A 19,065-nucleotide genomic window follows, 5' to 3' on the forward strand; every position below is an offset into this window, starting at 1 on the left:
AAAAGTAAAAAAACAATAAATCTTAATTTTGCCTTTTTTCCAATCTTTTCATTAAAAAAATCATGCAACAAACGAGGCTTCTTTGATCCCCGTTGCTAATCCCTACAGAAAATTATGATCCTAAATAGTGGGCTTATTATATCTATATCTATTTTTTATGCCTTTATTATATATATATATATATATATATATATATATATGCAGTCATATTATTTGAATGCTTTCAATCTTTTTAAAAATTGTACCAAATTGCATATGTTCTTCTGTCATATGATAGACAGTTCTTCTGTCACTTGCTAATTTACTATAAAAATAAAACCTTAGCATTGTTTTGATTTATCCAATTGACACATGTACTTTAACGAATTTTTATAATTTTTTTCTCACGTCATAGTGTGTAATACACAGTGTATTCATTACGCTAGTTATTCATATACCTCTCTGAGCATACGGGCAAGAGTTTCTCAAATATCTAGAAACTGATTTTCTGGGTCTTGGTTGTATGCATTTTTAACTGTAGTAGATATTGTCAAATTGTTCTCCAAAGTGATGATTCCAGTTTGCATTCTCACCGGCAGATTGAGATTTAGCACTTAACATTAGCCATTAAAAATCTTGTTAGTAATCTGATAGGCTGGGAATGGTATGTCACTGAGATTTTAATTCACATTTCCCTGATTATTAGTGAAGCTTAGTATTTAAAAATGTATTGGTCTCTCCGTGAATTGCTTTTTAATTATTAACCTTTTTTTTATATTGAAATGTTTTTATTATTGATTTAATATCAATAATTATATAGTCTAGATAGTAATCCTTTGTGTATGGGCTGTCTTTTCATTTTGTTTATGGTGTCTTTACAACTTTCAATCTTTACTCTATGCCCTTTATTATTTGAATTTATTAATATAAATACACACTATTTTTTGAATAAAAAAACTAGAAAATAAAAACAAATGAAGTGATTGGACCAGTTAGCTCCAAAGTCCTACCATTGCATTAGTGTTGACTTGAGATTTAACGTTAGAAGTACAAAGCCAATTAAAAACTTATGGGAACAAACCAAGCTACCCCAATGCCTTACTACATCCAGGATGACAGGAACTGTGTAATTGTGTCTCCTGTTTTGTAATCTACATTCTACTTTAGACACTGATTTTATATCTTAGCTAACAAATAGTTAATAACAATGATTCATTTGAGAAAGAACTATCTATACCTGCTCACTTCGGTGGAGCAGTTATTGTCAAAGAAAAATCTCCATTCTTTGTGTGTCAGAACTAGATAAGCCCGATGTGTTACCTGGGTCTCCTCACCTGGATCTGTCCCTTACACCTTCACGTCTCCCACCGCTCCAGCTACCTGGCCCTGCCATGTCCCTTTCTTACTACACATGCTGCCCGAGAGAGGAGAGCTATGTGCTATGGGTATCTTCAGCCCACAGTAAGTGACCAGGCATGCAGTGATCAAAAGAGGTTGAGTATCGGGCTGTTTGATACAAAACTGTCATTTTTGTGCCGCATGATCTGAGCCCAGCGGGCAAAACCACAACCCCCTCCCTAGCCTCTGACTCTAGATGTCAAATGATTATGATCATGGTAAGTGCGATAACTACTTTGACATTCTGATTCTCAGAAACAAACAGAACACTCCAATCATGGAACACACACAATTCATCATGTCTCTTCTTACCTAAATCTTTCCGTCTTTTAAATTCATTTATGTTTACGTTAATGTGTTTCACTGCAGCAAAGGCTTCCTCCAGGGCTCTGAAGTCTGGGTGAGAGGGAGGGGTAGAATTACGAAGCTCGCACAGTAATAGAGGATATTTCATCACACGCTGAATTGGTTTGATCATCAAGGAGCCCATGTCTAGTAAGTTTGGTTTGCTTCTACAATAGAGATACATAATATCAGTTTTACAAACATTTGTCTTATTAACTCCTTTTCAGTTTTGTGATTTTTTTTTTTAATGATTAATCCTGAAACTGTTTTTCTACACCCACCTCCCCAACCAATTTGGCTATGTGCCATGTCTAAAGGAAAGCAAGAGCAATGGATGACAGGAAGAAGCAAGGCTGAAAGATCCTACTGCTTAGTAAACAAAAGCCAAAAAGAAACCAAATGAGTATAGCTGTCCACCAGAAAGGACGTGGCAAAGCATGACTTCCATCCATGTTCCACTTACCGTTCTTTGGCTTTTTTTAATAATAGGGTTTACAGTAACAGTGGGAAATAATTTCAGAATGCATTTTCCCATGACAACCAAGAAAAATGCATTTTATTGATGGCATTTTTGTGATTATTAGTGAGGGAAATAAACCCACTGTTTAAAATCTAAACAGATGGCTTGCCGAGTATAGTCAAAAGAAAGCATTGTCTTCTTTCCTCCACCAAATTGAGAAGTTGCATTTATAATGTTTCAGATGCTCTACCACAGCCCCCAAAAGAGGTTTATGACAAATGCCACAGTCCTCTAAATGTTATTAATGCTATCACCATCACTATCATTGCTATATAATAATACAATAATCATTGCTATCACACAATGACTTTTCATGACTTTCCATGTGGAAAACTTCTTAGCCAACAGATTTTCAAATATCAACGTGAAGGTGCTCACTTATGCCTGATTCTTCTTTTAAAAACTGAGATGAGAACACAGCCATCCCAACTGCCTGGCAGTTCACAGGAAGTGGAAAAGCTACAGGCTTGGTCACGACATTGTCCAACCCACTGTCATTCATTTTCCAGCCAGAATGTAGTGGTTTCTAAAACCTTCTTTATGTAAAAAGGCAAATAAAGAGATGCTGTAAATAGAACATAGATGAAAATTGTACTTTGAGTCCCTTCTCATGGCCAGATATATTCATTTGTTTTCCTTTTTATTTAGTAGATAGAGAATACAGACACGGTTTTCAAATCCTGATAGGTGGATTTTTCATCTTCAATTTTAAATATTAATATGGAGAGACAACAGATTAAATAATTGGAATAGTGAAATGAATCTAGAAAATGTTTAACAAAATAGAAAAGTTGTGTCATTAGAAAAGTTGTGTCATTAGAAAAGATCTGAAGTCTCCTTAGAGACCATATAATGAACTCTTCATTTGATAAATGAGAAAATATAGAATTTTGATTATCATGTATGTGTGCACACATGCACACACACACAGACACACACACATACACACACACACCGGTCACTCTCTATCACATCTCCCCTTTTATTTTCATCATAGCACTTATCACTATCTGGAATCATCTTGCTTCTCTATTTATCAGTTTGTACTCAGTTTCTCTGTCACCACTATATCTCTTACATGACATGTAGTATTCTCTCAATAAATATTTGTGGACTAAAGTGACAGATATCTCAGATTTTCTGTAATATGCTTTTATTTTACATTGCATTTTTGTTTTAAATTCACTATGGTCCTAATAGCTGAGCAGTTTTGTTCACACATTAAACAAATGATGATACCATAATAGAGAAAAAGACTGATGCAAACCAAAAGGTAGCATTTTTTTAAAAAAGAAAAATCCAAATTAAAAAAAGTTTGCAAGGGAGTAAAGAGCTGCTTTAATATGATTTATCTTGTACCTTTTACCCATTTGCACCAGATCTATTTAAAAAGGAAGGAAGGAAGGTAAGGAGACAGGGTGGCAAAGAAGGAATGAGGGAAAGAGAGTTGTTATTGGTTTCCAAGAGGACTGGGTGAAACAGATGGAAAAAAAATTTATATCTATTATGAATACTGAAAAAATAACAAGTAAAAACATTTTCTAACTGATGGTATATCAATGGTAGAATCTTTGAACATGAAGGACACATTTTCTTATGTTCTTCAACAATACAACAGTTTAGAGACTTAAGTAGAAATAATTCCCTTAAATAACAAGTCAGGAATATGGAAGGTATTAAGACTAGAAACCATATTATCTATATGAATATGATCAGAATTTCTTCTGAGTTTTTCCTTTGACTACCACCAAATATTGGGTTATTTAATCCTCTAAAAATCACTGAAAATATCATAAAAATATAAATTTAATCAAACAATTCAATCAAAGAAAACTGCTGTAATAAGATAGTTTATTGGTGTGGCCTATATACATATTTAAAATTTTTTTAATTACAAAAAAGTCCCCAGATATATTAAAGAATATCCTTGTATCTTTGAGATGTTCTCCTTTCTTCCTTATCAAGATATTTCAAAAAACCAACCAAGGCCTTTTAGTTGTGTCTAAATCTTATCACTACTTTTTTTCCATCACTCTTTGGCATTAAAGTTCTATTCTCTCCCTTTTACATTTCAAATGAAAATAATAACATTGATAAATGATTAGCTTCTCTGAACAGCATCACAAATACAGACATTAAAAAGGCTGTCTCAACCACGAGAAATCTCCCAGACACTTTTGTCTTCAGACATAGACTTTGGACAGTAGCCCAAGTGATGAGCAATGATGTTCTGATATCAGCATCACACATACAAGCAATATGGTAGAAAAGATAGAGGATGTGTTATAAGATAATGACATCCAGGCATTCAGTGACACAAAACTCATCCATCTAATCCTTCTCTGTGAGGCAGTTGTGTCCTATGTGTGATACAACCCAGCTCAGCCCAGCAGTCAATTATCACATGCCTCCCCCACAGACAGTAACCAAATGCATAACAATTCCCCACAGGTATTAGGCTGAAAACTAAGGTAGGTATTAATTTGTAATTCTGTTTCATCTTCCTATGTCTTATCATGAATACTTTGACAAGTATTTAATATTTAGTAGCTATACTAATATCATTACAAATTATTATTGGGGCTTTACAAAGTCAAGTAAACACAGCTGGCTTTGTTTTAGTAGCATCCAGTTTTGCTATTAAAAGCTTTACATTAAATACAAGAAAGCAATTGCACAATGAAAATAAAAATGACATTTAAATAACGTAAAAAAATTATGGTAGAAAACAGAACAAATCAGATATTCAACTTTGAGGTACATTTATATTTCTTAAGTAGTGGAAGAAAATGAGAGAAAGGAGAAATAATCATGTAAAAAATAATCATATTACTTTGAATTTCCTTTATTTTATGACCACAAGTATCCTAAATTTAATATTTATTTTATGGTAGCCACAAACTGTACTACTATTGATTTCTTTTCAATGTAGTCCTCTTTTTTAGTACCTTAAGTCAATTTTAGAGATAACTGTAGTTTGCTACACAAATAATAAACAAATATCATTTGCTATAAATTAAAAATAGCTCTGAAAATAAAATTAAACAAATTTTAGAAGATGTAAAGGAAATGAATGAATGGTAATTGATATAGCAGACCGGAGAGAACTAGTAATATGGAGAGGCAACATAATACACCTGGGTGTCTCCAAATATGGCTGGCCATGAATTTGGCATTAATGATTAGCAGAAAGAAAATGAATAAAATGGGAGGAAAAACAAAGATAATAATTAACTCCCCAGAGAAATAAGTAATCATTTATTCCAAGGTTTAACTCTGAAAAGAAATTTACTCAGATACAATTAAAACACTGATAATTGATCTAATCCAAATTGCAATGTAACTAAGTAGGGAGAATGAAGAGATGGGAAGAATGTAAGTGTGCCCGTGTTTGTGTGTGTGTGTGTGTGTGTATGTCTGTGTGTAGTGGACATGGGGTAGGGAAGAAAGATGAATTCTTATCTTCTACGAAGGAAGACAATGAATAATACCCCCAAAGGAAAAAATAAACATGTTTTTAGTGTCATGAAGATAAATTGCAAAATAGTTAATTAAGAAATGTGAAAATGCTTATGTTCTCATGACGAGCATTTAGGAGAAGAGCGGACTACTTACTGTTTTTCTTAAGTCCTGAAGAACTATTTGGCTTTTTAAACCATGGTACATATGATTTTCACAAAAAGAGAAAGTTTTTAAAGAAGGAAATTTGCAAGAATATCCAAGAAAATTCTGAAAAGGAGGAGTACTGAGCTGAGATTAATTATACCTGATATTCAAACATAAAGCTGCAAAAAATGAAAGCAGTTTGATATGGGTAGTATATGGACAGATGATTAGGACAAAATAGAAAATCAAGAAATAAATACAAGCATGTACAGAAATTAAGTACATGGTAAATATGACATTCCTACTCAGTGGGTAAAAATGAATTATTCAGTAGAAGGTGTTGTGATAATCAGCTGGCCACGTAGAACAAATAATAAAAATGGACTTTTACACCAAAATAATTTCTAGATAGATCAAAAGTTAAATGTTGAAAATGAAACTGTACAAGAACTTGAAGAAACCATAGGATTACACTTTAAAGACAATCTTGGAATTTCTAAGCTCCAAGTTTCTAAATTCCAACAGCTATAGTAGAAAAACATGATAAATCTATTTAAAAATTTACCTGTAAAATTGTACTCTTAAAAACAAAACCAGAATCAGCCATAAACTATGTTGGAAGTCAAATGATAAGCTGGTAATTATTTATAGCACATAAGACAGAAAGAAGGTTAATACCCTTGCTAATTAAAGAGCCATTATCAATCTATTACAAAAACATGAACATCTCAATAAATGTGAACAATCAATAAAAAAGATAATTTATTAGAGGTGAAATACAAATGGTTAAACACGCATGAAAAATGCCCAAGATTATTCTTAATGAAAATTAAAACAATATGGTACTATTTTTGGCTTATTACATTGCCATATGTAAAGATACAAATATTAATTGTGTCTAGCACTAGGAAATTGTAGTTCAATGGACAACTCATATATGGGTAATGGGAATATAAATTAGTTCAATTTTCTGAAATTTTCTGTCAATAAGTATCAAATGTCTTTTGATCTAGTTATCCCACTTTTAGAAATTTATCCTAAGAAAATAATCAAACTATTGTGCAGAGATCATGTTTAAGAATGAGCACATAGCCTCAACCTTTACAAGACAGATAGGCACAATTCAAGTATCTGTAGGGGTTTGATAAACTAAATTATGGTCTATATATCAGAATACTATACAATCAGAAAGCAGTGGAGATTTATGTTTACTACATAGATACTCAGGATATATTGATGAATGAGGTGGCAAGTTTACGTACAAGAAGTATATAGCAGTCCTATAATATGTGTATATAGAGAGAAAAAATTGCAATGAGGTGAGAAACTTCACATTTTAGCAATGTTACAATAGTTAACTCTGGAATATGACCACCAATCGTCTTTACTCTCCTCATTTTAATTTTCTGTATTTTGCAGTGTTTCTTCAATAATTTTAAAAATACAAAACTTAAGAAAAGATAAAATAAGTTATAACATTTTGAAATTAAAAACGCTGAGCTCCAAAGTTTGGAATCGCTGGTCAGACAGGGAATATAGACACACATAAAAGTGTAAAAATGTGAAGTTCTAAATCTGCATTTTTGGAGATAGTTAAATTTAGAAGAGGTACATGTTTCTTGCTTTAGGACATGAGACTGTATCAGGTGTTTTTTTGTGTGTGTGACTTTTGGTAGGGGATTCTATGATTCTCATCACTTTAATGCTGTCTTTGGTATTTCTATATGATTGTAATTCAAAATAATAATTTTAGATGATATAAATACATTTGCCTTTCTCTGTATTTTTAAAAATGTAGATTGAAAAAAAAACAGAAAATATTCAGTTTCCATTAAGTAAGGAATTTTTTTTGCTTGTTTGAAGCTATTTAGAAACCCACCCCTCCTTGATGCACTCTTGGCTGCACATTCCTGGCCTTGGCTGCTATGGAGCCCAACAATTACACAGCCCTTGACATTGCCTTTTACCCTTTTATGTCGCAGCTTGTGTGCCTCTGACCTGAGTGAGAGAAACAAGAAGGAAAACAGCTCATGGCAGACATGGCTTTGATGTTCCTCCAGCCACATGCAGTGAGTGCTCTTCCTCGTTTTCAGTTTTTGATATAGAGAATAGGCTAGAGGGGGCACACACCACCTGCTAACTCCCACACAGCAGGGTCTCCGCAAAAGCCAGTGCCATTCTTTAAACAAGTATTTCAATACAATGTGTGGTTTGTTGTAAGTATTCTATGTGAAGGAGCCTGTGCGTGCTAACTATATGAAAAGAAAGAATCTCTGACTGTCCTTTGAATATCTCTCTCTCTCTCTCTCTCTCTCTCTCTCTCTCTCTCTCTCTCTCTCTCTCATAAAGACCTAAGCTTCAGAAAAAGAAACCTAAGCAGAATTTGTAGCATATGAAATTCTTCTCTAATCAACCATCTATGTGAATCTCCAGTCCTAGTCACAATGATGCCAGGGGTGCAGGCTTCATAATAAGACAGCAACCCCTGGCCCCACCCTCATCCCCATCCTCATCAGCGCGATCATTGACAAGAAGCAAGGAAGGCCCTGGAGTGTGGAGGACCAAGAGGCCTTCTTTTTCTGTTATGTGCACCTTCAAATTCAAATGATCCCAGATTTGGGAACTCATTGAACAAATCTACTCATATCTGTTCATAGATTTTTTTTTTCTTTTGAAAGAAAAGTCTTATAAAGTGAGAAAACTAGGTGCCTGTTTGGTATGTCAAAAACTAACTTCTCAACTTGGCTGAGATATAAAGCCATAGTCCACGCGTCTCCTGGATGATGCCTGATTCTTCCACTTCACTCTGAATTCTTTCCTCATGGTTGCTCTGAACCAAAACATGAATGACAAGTATTTACAGCTTAAGTTAATATTATTTTTACTTTGTAAATTTTGTATTTCTTGATGTAAAGTTTCAATTTAGAATACACACACACACACACACACACACACACACACACACACACACAGACTAGGAACTCAGGATCTTAGATAGCTGCTGACCATGCTAAGCCAAACATAATGTTTTTTAAAGTCCGGTAAATTTAAGTTTGTATTTAAGTCAATATCATCCTTTCAGTATTAATCAGGCCAGACATGCTTTTCTTCTATAAAAATGGACATCTTTCAAAATATGTGTTATGTGTGTGTTGTTTGTATAAGATAATTTCTATATTGTCTTAGTGACTGACGATTTCATGTTACTATTTCATTTTCATGCTATATATATGGGTATGATTTTTTTCTTCATAAGTCATACAAGAATCTAAATTAGAACAAACCCAATATTTTACTATAATGCATAGGAATCTTTTGTATATTAATCTTTGGGAACTTTAAAAACATTATGATATTAATCTGATATTTTTTTAAGATTAATGTTCTTAAGTAAAAGTGTTTTGGACACATTAAGATCCCTAAACATATGTGTGATTAGAAGTTTCTGAAGCGCTCCTGGCACCAGCAAATTTGTGATTTAAGAACATTACATCTCAGGATTCTTCTAAAAAGTTTAGTAAAATACATGTGATAATAATGTGCTATGTAAGATTATCTCAGATAGATTGGAAATGAGAATACCAATAATGTCTATGGCAAGTGCCTTTGAAATCTTGACTTACTTATTAAAAGCAATAAACACACTTTAAAAACTAAAAATTCTGATTTGTACAGAAATAGTCAACAGTTTTTCCTCATGATTTTTTTTTTTTTTTTTAGCTGAGCCATCCTGCCACCTGTGGGCAGCTCAGCAGCAGTTCAGCTCGGGCCGGGCATCAAACTGCTGTTGATCAGAGCTCGTACTCTTGAGCGAGCTCTTAACCAACTGAGCCACTTGGCCGGCCCTTCCTCATGATTTTTACATTTGATTTCTATTATTAAGACAAAAGTACTTACTCTTGCACGTATATTTTCCTGTAAGAGAGGAGAAAAAAAAGTAAATTCATGGAAATCCACATATTTGAGGTAATATACCAGCATTATAAAACTTTTAAAATTGTATTATATAAAATAAAGAATAAACCATTTTCATGAATGTTTTACAGAGTTGGTCTCATTATTTTATAATCATGTCCCTGAAATCTTATTGTACACTTCATATAAGGTGGAAAACTGATTCAGATTGTGGTTAGTAAATGTCGATCAGGAGAAACTGAGATTACAAGATTACAAGGGAAAGTGTAATTGACTTGCAGAAAACTACTAAACTGCGACTATCCAATGCTCTGTAATATCTCTGTATATAGTGTGAAGCAGATTATAAACGATTCACCTATTCAATGAGAGAATTCCCACAAAAAGTTTCACTAGGCACTGCTAGCTTTTATGGCTTCCATTTTGCTCAAGTAAAACTCAAGTCCTTCCAAAGAAATGCGATCTCCTCTCCTTCCATCTCCTCTCTATCTCATTTCCTGTTGTTCCCCCACTCTCCCCTCTGTGGCACCTGTCCAGATCTCCTCACTCTTTCTAAAGCATTAAGACAGGCTCCTGCCTGGAGGTCTTTGCACTTGGAGCTCTGCCTGATTTTTCTTCCTCCAGATAAGGCTCACCCCTTATCTTCTTCATCTCTTTGCTCAAATGTTCCTCCTAGTGAAGGCTTCCCCGGCCAACCTTTTAAAAATTGTGCCCTAACTCGCACTGTACTCTTTAGCCTAACTCCTTGCTTTTTTTTCTCTCCATAACGCTTTGTCACTTTCTAACATACTATATACATCTTTAGTTTATTGTCTATCTCTCCACATCCTCATCCCAAAAAGGGCAAAGAATTTATGCTTTTTTCTCTGCTGTAGTCCCAGTAACTGAAAAAGTGACTGGAACATGGCAGGAGCACGAAACACATTTGTCAAATTAATTAACAATAAAAAGTGGGAGTCATTCAAGTTAAATTACAGGAACAAGTGAGATGGAAGTTTTTCTCTAAAAGCCTCATGCAGCTATAGAGAAGCAAAGTCATAATCTATGTTAATAACCTGATCATCTTGACCTCTGATTTCCAATCTTTTGGAATATAATAAATGTTTTTAACACAAGAAAATTTTGTGACACCACTATGTAATAGTAGTCTTTTCATAGTCAATGGTTGATAAAAAAATTCAATGATAAATACCTACGCTGAATTTCAGAAATTTTAATGAACTTAATAATTTTAAAAAAATGAATCCCAGTACTCTGTGTGGAAAATAATGGTATACATATGTGTAAAGCAATTATTTCTTCACTCTTCAGACATGTTATATGGATGGATTTCTACACATCTTGAAATAATTAGGTTCTGCTGAATCCAAGACGTCCTAGCTGGGAATCAAGCAGAGAACTATAATTTTTCTTTTTAAATCAGCAGCTGCCACAATTTTCGGCAATTATTAACTGCTGTTTGAAGAACTCTTTTACTTCAGTGAAAGAAATTGCACCGCGCACGACCTCCCTGCCCAGTATTTCCTTCCATTCATTTCCTTTAGGCTCACGTTCCTTCTGTAATTTCTATCCACTTCTAATGAGGAATTTCATTTTCTCAATATGCTCTGTGGATCACAGATCAGAAAATTTGGGGGAGAAGTTGAATAAAAATAGAATGCAGTTTCCTGTTGCAAACAAACAAGTGAACAATGTGATTACTGTGGAACCAAAACACATACTTAGAAGTTCAAAGAAAAAATTGTTTTCTTAACTCCAAGAGAAGACATGGAAAATTTTTCTCTATTTCTTTTATTTCAATCACATAAAACCTAAATATGATAACATAAATTAAACACTGTATTTAATGTAAGCATAACATTTTATGAAAAGGATCCTGAGGGATTTTCCAACAGGTTTTCCCTGTTGGAGTAATTAATGAAAAAGTGACACTACATTCTAACATCTCTTTTCTATTTGTTCATCATTTAAAAAAAATAAAATCTCTTTTTTAGGAGAAAACTTTCCAGAAGTTAACCCCAGCCAAGGACAATTCAGGAAAGAGGAAGTTAAATTGTGTTTATTTAACCCTTTATGGTTTAAAGTAACTTAATATGTCCACCACCACACCTCTTATCCTCGTGGGCTCATTATAATTTGACTCAACAATTAACAAAAGTTTTTATATGGCTATTCCCTAAGGATGATAGTCTGTTCAAACATGATGTCACATAACAAAGAACTGAATTTCCAAAAGTGATTTCAATTTTTATGTGGAACATGCCATTACAATAATGCTATGAAATACGGAATGTGGTGAACAAATTGAGATCTATTCCTTTAGATCCTGTGTTGCATGAACTTTCAGCTTCCTCCATGAATGGAGAAGCTAGAGCAGGAATATGAGGAGTTAAAGTGCCCAGATGACTATAAGTTAGAAATTTTCCTTCTACGAACAGTGGCCTTGGTTAGGAAGAAAAATGTAGATTAATTTATAACAACTAGGCATGAAGTTAGAAATACGTCTTCAAGCTACCAAAAAATTTGGAAAAGCCCCTTCATTCTTTCTCTGTTACAAAATAAACAGATCTCTATGGCCTCTGAAAGGCAATGGGGATTTGGCAGCATTTATAACTAGAAAAACAGAAAAAGAAGGCAGCAGACAGGCTATTCTAATTATAGCTACACTGGCATTTATAGCTATTCTATTTTTTCACTTTTCCTCGTACAGATCAGAAACCTTAAATAACCCCAAAGAGGCTGAGAAACTAGATCTTTAGCAAGTAACTTCCATATATTTAGAGGCTGCATTAATACAGTATTTCACACAATCTTAAGGGTCACGAGTGTAGCTCTGTAAATACTCCTTATTGAACAAATAAAAATGTGCAGATTTCCGGTTTGCATGCTATAGATGCAGATGTGTTATTGTGCCTCCCAATAGTTTTAGTCTTTTCTGTCTTCAAGTCTCCAGACCCTGAAATTACTGCTTAGAAATTACTATAGTAATGAAAAAAAGCCCATGTGTTTCAAAGAAAGCAGCAAGTGAGTGCTGTGGGTGTTTTTCCCTCTAAAGAAGTTCTTAACTGGAGTGTGTACCCACAGCCACCTGAGAGTGCTGGTTAAAGTGCCTGTTCCTGGACTGGACCCCCGCAATTCTATTATTGTTATTATTTTTTGGCCTGGAGCAGAGCTTAGGAATTTGCACTTTTTTTCTTCTTTTTTTTTATTAGTTTCAGGTGTACAAAACAATGTAATAGTTATACATTTCACCCCTCACAAAGTGATAACCCCCTCCCCCAATCTATTGTCCTTCTGACATCGTAAATATCTATTACAATTTCATTGACTCTATTCCCTATACTATACTCCATACCCCAAATTTATATATATATATATGAATTTGCACTTTTAATACCCATTCCTGTTGCGTCTGATGCAGGGGAACTCACACACCAAGAAACACTGCCCTAATGTTTCAAAGGGATTCAAAATCATTTTCTGGATGCAAATAGTATTTTCTCTTTTGAAAGATACTGGGCTTCAAAGAACAGCCAAAGGTTATGAGCTGCAGGCTGTCACAGAACCAGGAAATCTCTCTATCATCTTTTTGGAAATTAGTCTTGAACTTCACCGTGACAGCTTCTGGCGTGCTATTTAAATGAACTCGGCTATGGTTACTTCAACTCTCCAGATGGTTTTGTTTATCTCCCCAACTAGAAGGTGTGTTCCTAGGAGGCAAGAACTATGCTTATACATATATTTAAAAAATATTTTTAACATTATTTGCACTCTTAATACATATTTATTAGGCCCTCAATCAACATATTTTAATTTTGGTTAAAATGCAATCTAAGTTGCTCTAAAATCCACTTTCACTTCTGAAGCATGAAGCCACCTCTCGTGTGGATATTGCTTCAAACCCAGTTAGTCTAATATCCCCTTGCACAGTAGAAAAAGGAGACCACACCTAATGTTCATTAAAAATTGGCAACTGTGCACTTGGGCTCTGCTATTTAGCCACAAGGAAAAGGCAGAGCCCCAGTAATAGCTCTGACTGATTAGTTGGCCAGGGAAATCAAGCCTTTGGGTGTTCCAGCCTCTCGTTGGCCTATAAACCTGTTTGAAAACCTGTTTCTCAGAATTTAGAGCTTAGCTCAATTGAGGTCAGTATTATAGTAATGTCAATAATTTTGCTCTCAGCTTTCAGGCAGACCAGTACAATTCATCATTAACTTTATGTTCATGGAAAGGCAACTTTTGGGAAAACAGCTCTAACTTAAGCTATTTTATTTTGATTTCCTTTCCCTTAAGAAATAGTTCTGCCAATATTACTTCCTCTGGATTTTGTGCTTTCTAAACCTTAACACCTTCCAGTGCCTTTCATTCCCTAAAATCAGAATGGTGTGGAATACACAAGATTTGGGACATCACAAGGGCAATAACTCGAGGCTTTCAGAAAAAGATCAAAGGAGCCATTGGGTCTGAAAGTAATTTTCGGTAATTAAGGTTTCATGACGTTCAAAAATTACCTCTGCCTTTAGCTGTTTTCTAAGGGGTATGATACTGAGCTGTACTGCCTAGTGGAATGTTCTGACAGGGTCGATTGCTTTCTCTTAGGAGCCAAAAGTTTAATGAATAATAAGCTAATGTCCATCCCCTCTGAATAGACAGCTCCACTCTGGTCAGATGTTAGGAGCACATGATAGAGTACAATGAACCTCCATTCCTGGGGTTGGAGTTGAACTGATGATCCGAGGTGTCCGTTGTTCTCTTGCTGTAGGATTTCTCTTTAGCCACGGTCACTGGTTACGCATTGCTTTCATGCTACAATGGCATAGTTGACTCTTTTAAGGAGAGCACAGCTCACAGTGGCCCATGCGGGGATCGAACCAGCAACCTTGGTGTTGTCAGCACCATGCTCTAACCAACTGAGCTAACTGGTCACCACAGGATTGCTCTTTTTTTGTTTCTAGAAACTGAAGAAGGAAAAAGGCCCAAGACAGACATTTATTGGATCAGATCTTGACTCTAGGGTAAGGTAGAAAAAGTGTTCATTCATACCCAGGATAACACCATTATTTAATCCTAGGGCAAAAAATTATCTGCATATTTAGAAAACTTTGCCCCTCATATATTAAATTATTAATACAGATACAACTTCAGACTTTAACGTTTCTCTGAATTGATTTGCTAACACTGAACTTCAAATGGTAGAGAAATACAGAACTGGCGCTCCTTATCACAAATTAACTTTAAGAGTCACCTGATCATATTGAGCTCCTTATGGGCAGGGTCTAAGTCTTATTTCTTTTTGTGTTTTCAGCACCCAGGACTATGTTTGGTGCAGTACAAGCACTAAATAAATGCTTGTGATTTAGTGACATACAAGGTGTGATTAAAAAGTACGGTAAATGTTTTAAAAAAATTATTATGGTAAAAGACACATTGCCATTAATCCCTCTCAAAATACTCCCCCCTCACTTCGAACACACTTATCCCATCATTCTTGCCACTTTTTGAAGCCGTTCTGGAAGTCCTCTTTTGTGATTGTCTTCAGTTGTGCTGTCATGGCTGCCTCAATGTTCTGAATTGAGCCAAAACATTTACCTTTCATGGTGACTGACTTTGGGGAATAGCCAGAAGTTGCTTGGTGACAGATCAGGTGAACAAGGTGGATGAGGACACACTGTAATGTTTTTATTTGACAAAAATTGCTGTACCATAAGCGATGTGTGACACGGAGCCTTTACGTTGTGATCACAAAATAAGGTGAATGCTGCTGCCGAGTGCCATCCAACGGAAAGACAGGGATCTCCAATATGGGAAGCGGTACATCAAACCTTAGGAACAGTGTGTGACAAGGTTCAACTCAATCGGTGCAGTTGGGTGTGAGCTACGGTTGAGAGAAGGTGTGTTTTAAAGTGTGCTGTAAATCATCCTCCATCATGACAATGCTCCGTGTCACACATTGCTTCTGGTACAGCAATTTCTGTCAAATAAAAGCATTGCAGTGTGTCCTCCTCCACCTAATTCACCAGATCTGGCACCTGCGACTTCTGGCTCTTCCCCAAAGTCAAAATGATGCAGAACATTGAGGCAGCCATGACAATGTAACCAAAGATACTCATGAAAGAGGACTTCCAGAACTGCTTCAGAAAGTGGCAAGAATGATGGGATAAGTGTGTTCAAAGCGATGAGGAGTATTTTGAGGGGGAATAATGTCAGTGTGTTTTTTACTGTAATAAATTTTTAAAATTTAAACATTCACCATATTGTTTGATCACACCTCCTAAATATATTTTCTATGGCATGAAAAATGGTTAAAGAACTGTAATAACTCATTGACCAGTAGAGGGCAATAAAGTTAATTTAAAAAAATTATCCTGGCCCAGTTTAAACCCACGTTCAGTCCCAGTTCTTGCCTAAAAAGATTTTCTCCAGTGTAGTTTCATTTAGTCTCCTGATTTCACTTTAATTCAGCTCCCAACATCTTGTACTACACTAGACCCCCCATTAATGCCCCCTACGATAGAGTATATAAGGCGGATGAACTAGAAGACCAGACTGGTTGGTGTGCATTGATTTATACACCACAGCTCTCTCTGTTTGGTTAATTATTGGCCTAATGAAGACCCTTTGACCATAGGTATTCTTTTAAACCCTTAAAAAGACCACAGCAAAAATCACTGAGTAAGATGTGCTGTAAGACACTAATTTGGGATTTAAGCTTCATGCGGTAAAAATTTTTAAAAAACCCAAAAAACTGTATATACAGTAAGAAACCAATTCCATTTAAAAGAATCATCCCAAACACATGTCCATGTTTATGCATATAGATAAGATTAGAAGAAAATGCAAACGGTGGTTATTAATACATGGTTTAGCTAGGAATTTAATGCATGGAATAGCAAGGGCTTTTATCTTATTCATGCTTTCTTATATTTTTTAGATTTTTGTAGTACATAGATATTTCTTTTGGATTAAAAATAAATGTATAATATGCAGTGCCTCCTACCAACAATTTAGGGGTGAGGAGGAAGGCATGACTAATTTTTCTGAAACCAACTTTAACAGGGCCTGACTTGTGTTCACCAACCTCCTCTTTCCCCACAGGGAGTCTGGGGGAAGGTGAGGGCCCTTCAGGGAGTCACGGACATTCCACTGATTTTATTATTCCATGTGCTACAGTGGTCACGGTGCGACGTGTTGCCTCACATAGTCCTTGATCTATGTGGGAGCAGGCAAGGAACTACAGCTTTAAGGAGGGGCTTTTCTTCCAGAGTTCACTTTTTTGATATTGCATTTTTCTATCTCGACAGAGCCCCAAATCTTTTCCCATGTTATTTTTAGTCATCTATGCAGGGGGAAAAAAAAAAGTCAATCAGCGATTCTGGAATGTCAGGTTTTCATAAAGAGAACGCAAAGTAGAGCTTTCAGCAAGCCTCCTAAAACCTAGGATTTATGTGAGACCTTTCATCTACATCCAGTTAAAATGTTCCCTGCTAGGCAGTGGAGAGCGTGTGGAAATCATCATGTGAAAAGGCCTTACTTTAAGGACTGGATGCAGAGGCTCAAATGTTGCTTCAGCTCTTCCTCCTTTTCATAGGACTCCAGTACACTGTGCGCTTCATCGTGGTGATAGCAGTAGATTTTATAAATATCCTCCAGAGGCCCTTTAATCTGCAAGAATACTTCTCCTGATAAATGCAAAACAAAGGCAAAATGATATCAAGTCAGACCAAACTGGCACTTTGCATATTTATTATTCCACAACGTTGACTAGTGTTAAAAAGTTGAATAAATTCCACTTTATCCCCAGGTTATTCAGGAGGGGTGGAAGATATTAAGTGGCCTTTTCCCCCCACTTTTCCTTCTTTTCTCCCTCCTTCCCTCCCTCCTTTTTTCTCTCCCTTTCTTCCTTTCTTTTATAAAACAAAGGATAAAGAGCTTAACAGAGCTAGGCGGCAATGAAAGATGGTTTTCTCAGAGGTAACTGTGTGCTTGGTTGACGTGCAGGAGCCTGGCTAAGGGCAGCACATTAGAATCAGTCCCCATGTGTTTGGATCAGGCTGTGCTACACACTTGGACAGGTTATGACAGACAAGTTATTTTTACCCTCTGAACCAGTTTACTTATCTGTAAAATGGGGACAATAATAGATCTAACTTCATTTGGTCATTATAAATATTAAAGAGCTACTTTGTGTGCAGTTCAGAGTACAGTATGTACATAATAAATACTCAGAATGGAGCAGTTATTGTTAATTTATTAAAGATATGGAAAGTAAAATTTCAGGTGCTAGGTAAATTTTTGTTTTAGTTAAAGTTTATTGGGGTGACAATTGTTAGCAATGTTACATAAATTTCAGGTGTATCATTCTGTCATACATAATTTATATATCACATTGTGTGTTCAACACCCAGAGTCAGTCTCTTTCCATTACCATATATTTGATCCCCTTTACCCTCATCTATCACCCACTCCCCCACTTACCCTCTGGTAACCACTAAACTATTGTCTGTGTCTATGAGTTTTGAATACTAGTCTGCCATAAGAAAAAATGAAATAAAGCCATTTTCAACAACATGGATGGATCTTGAGATTATAATGCTAAGCGAAATAAGGTAAATTATTTTTTAATATTAATATTTATTCCACTAAAATTTCCTGAGATTCTCTGAAAGGCAAGCAATGGAGCTTAGATAAATAAAATATTATATGTGATGATAAAAATAATTGGCCATTGTTTCTGTTAAAAATAATAGATATAATAAATAAATGGAAATAATGTCAATTGGATAATGCTATGAACAAGGCTGATGACTGTCTCTTCATAAAGCAACTTGGGTTAATTGCATCCAGGCATTTAAGGAATCTTTTTTGATATTATGATAAAACTGGGTCTATAACTGATGGTTCAAGTAGATGTTGGACAATAGTTTGATTTAATCACACACTCCACTTAAAAATGTGTATTAAACATCCACTGCCTAACCCATCACTGTGTTAAGATGATTTGGGATACACAAAAGAAATATGTGATAGGGTCTGCTCTCAAAAATATTGTAAATTTGGAGTTGACAATGATTTGGGGATGAATTGATTGGGAGTGATATGGATCTCTTATATTATAGCAACAACAGCAAGTCATTCTTCCTTCAGAAATAGAAATGCCCTTTGTATTTTCAGCATGTTTTGCATATGCTGGCTGCTCAACTCCCTATATAGAGAGGGTGCCAAAAAATGTATACACATTTTAAGAAAGGAAAAAACTGTATTAAAATTGTAATACTCAATATATACTGATAACAAAAGATGAA

At 35.2% G+C, this 19,065-nt stretch overlaps 1 protein-coding gene and 1 non-coding gene across 3 annotated transcripts in view; both read right to left on the reverse strand.

The window, feature by feature from the left end:
• ARHGEF38 (Rho guanine nucleotide exchange factor 38) overlaps positions 1-19,065 on the reverse strand; it is a 130,160-nt gene that overhangs the window by 25,343 nt on the left and 85,752 nt on the right. For both annotated transcript variants that reach the window (XM_019630099.1, XM_019630100.1), the window contains 3 exons: positions 17,295-17,442; positions 9,746-9,763; positions 1,690-1,889 (listed from right to left, as the gene is read on the reverse strand). In XM_019630099.1, the coding sequence (XP_019485644.1) occupies positions 1,690-1,889; positions 9,746-9,763; positions 17,295-17,442 (366 nt within the window). The remainder of the gene's footprint in view (positions 1-1,689; positions 1,890-9,745; positions 9,764-17,294; positions 17,443-19,065) is intronic.
• Positions 14,615-14,688, reverse strand: TRNAV-GAC (transfer RNA valine (anticodon GAC)). The gene has a single exon. It is a non-coding gene; the product is annotated as a tRNA-Val (tRNA).

This window comes from Hipposideros armiger, unplaced genomic scaffold (assembly GCF_001890085.2).
Source record: "Hipposideros armiger isolate ML-2016 unplaced genomic scaffold, ASM189008v1 scaffold_892, whole genome shotgun sequence".
Taxonomy (NCBI): Eukaryota; Metazoa; Chordata; class Mammalia; order Chiroptera; family Hipposideridae; genus Hipposideros; species Hipposideros armiger.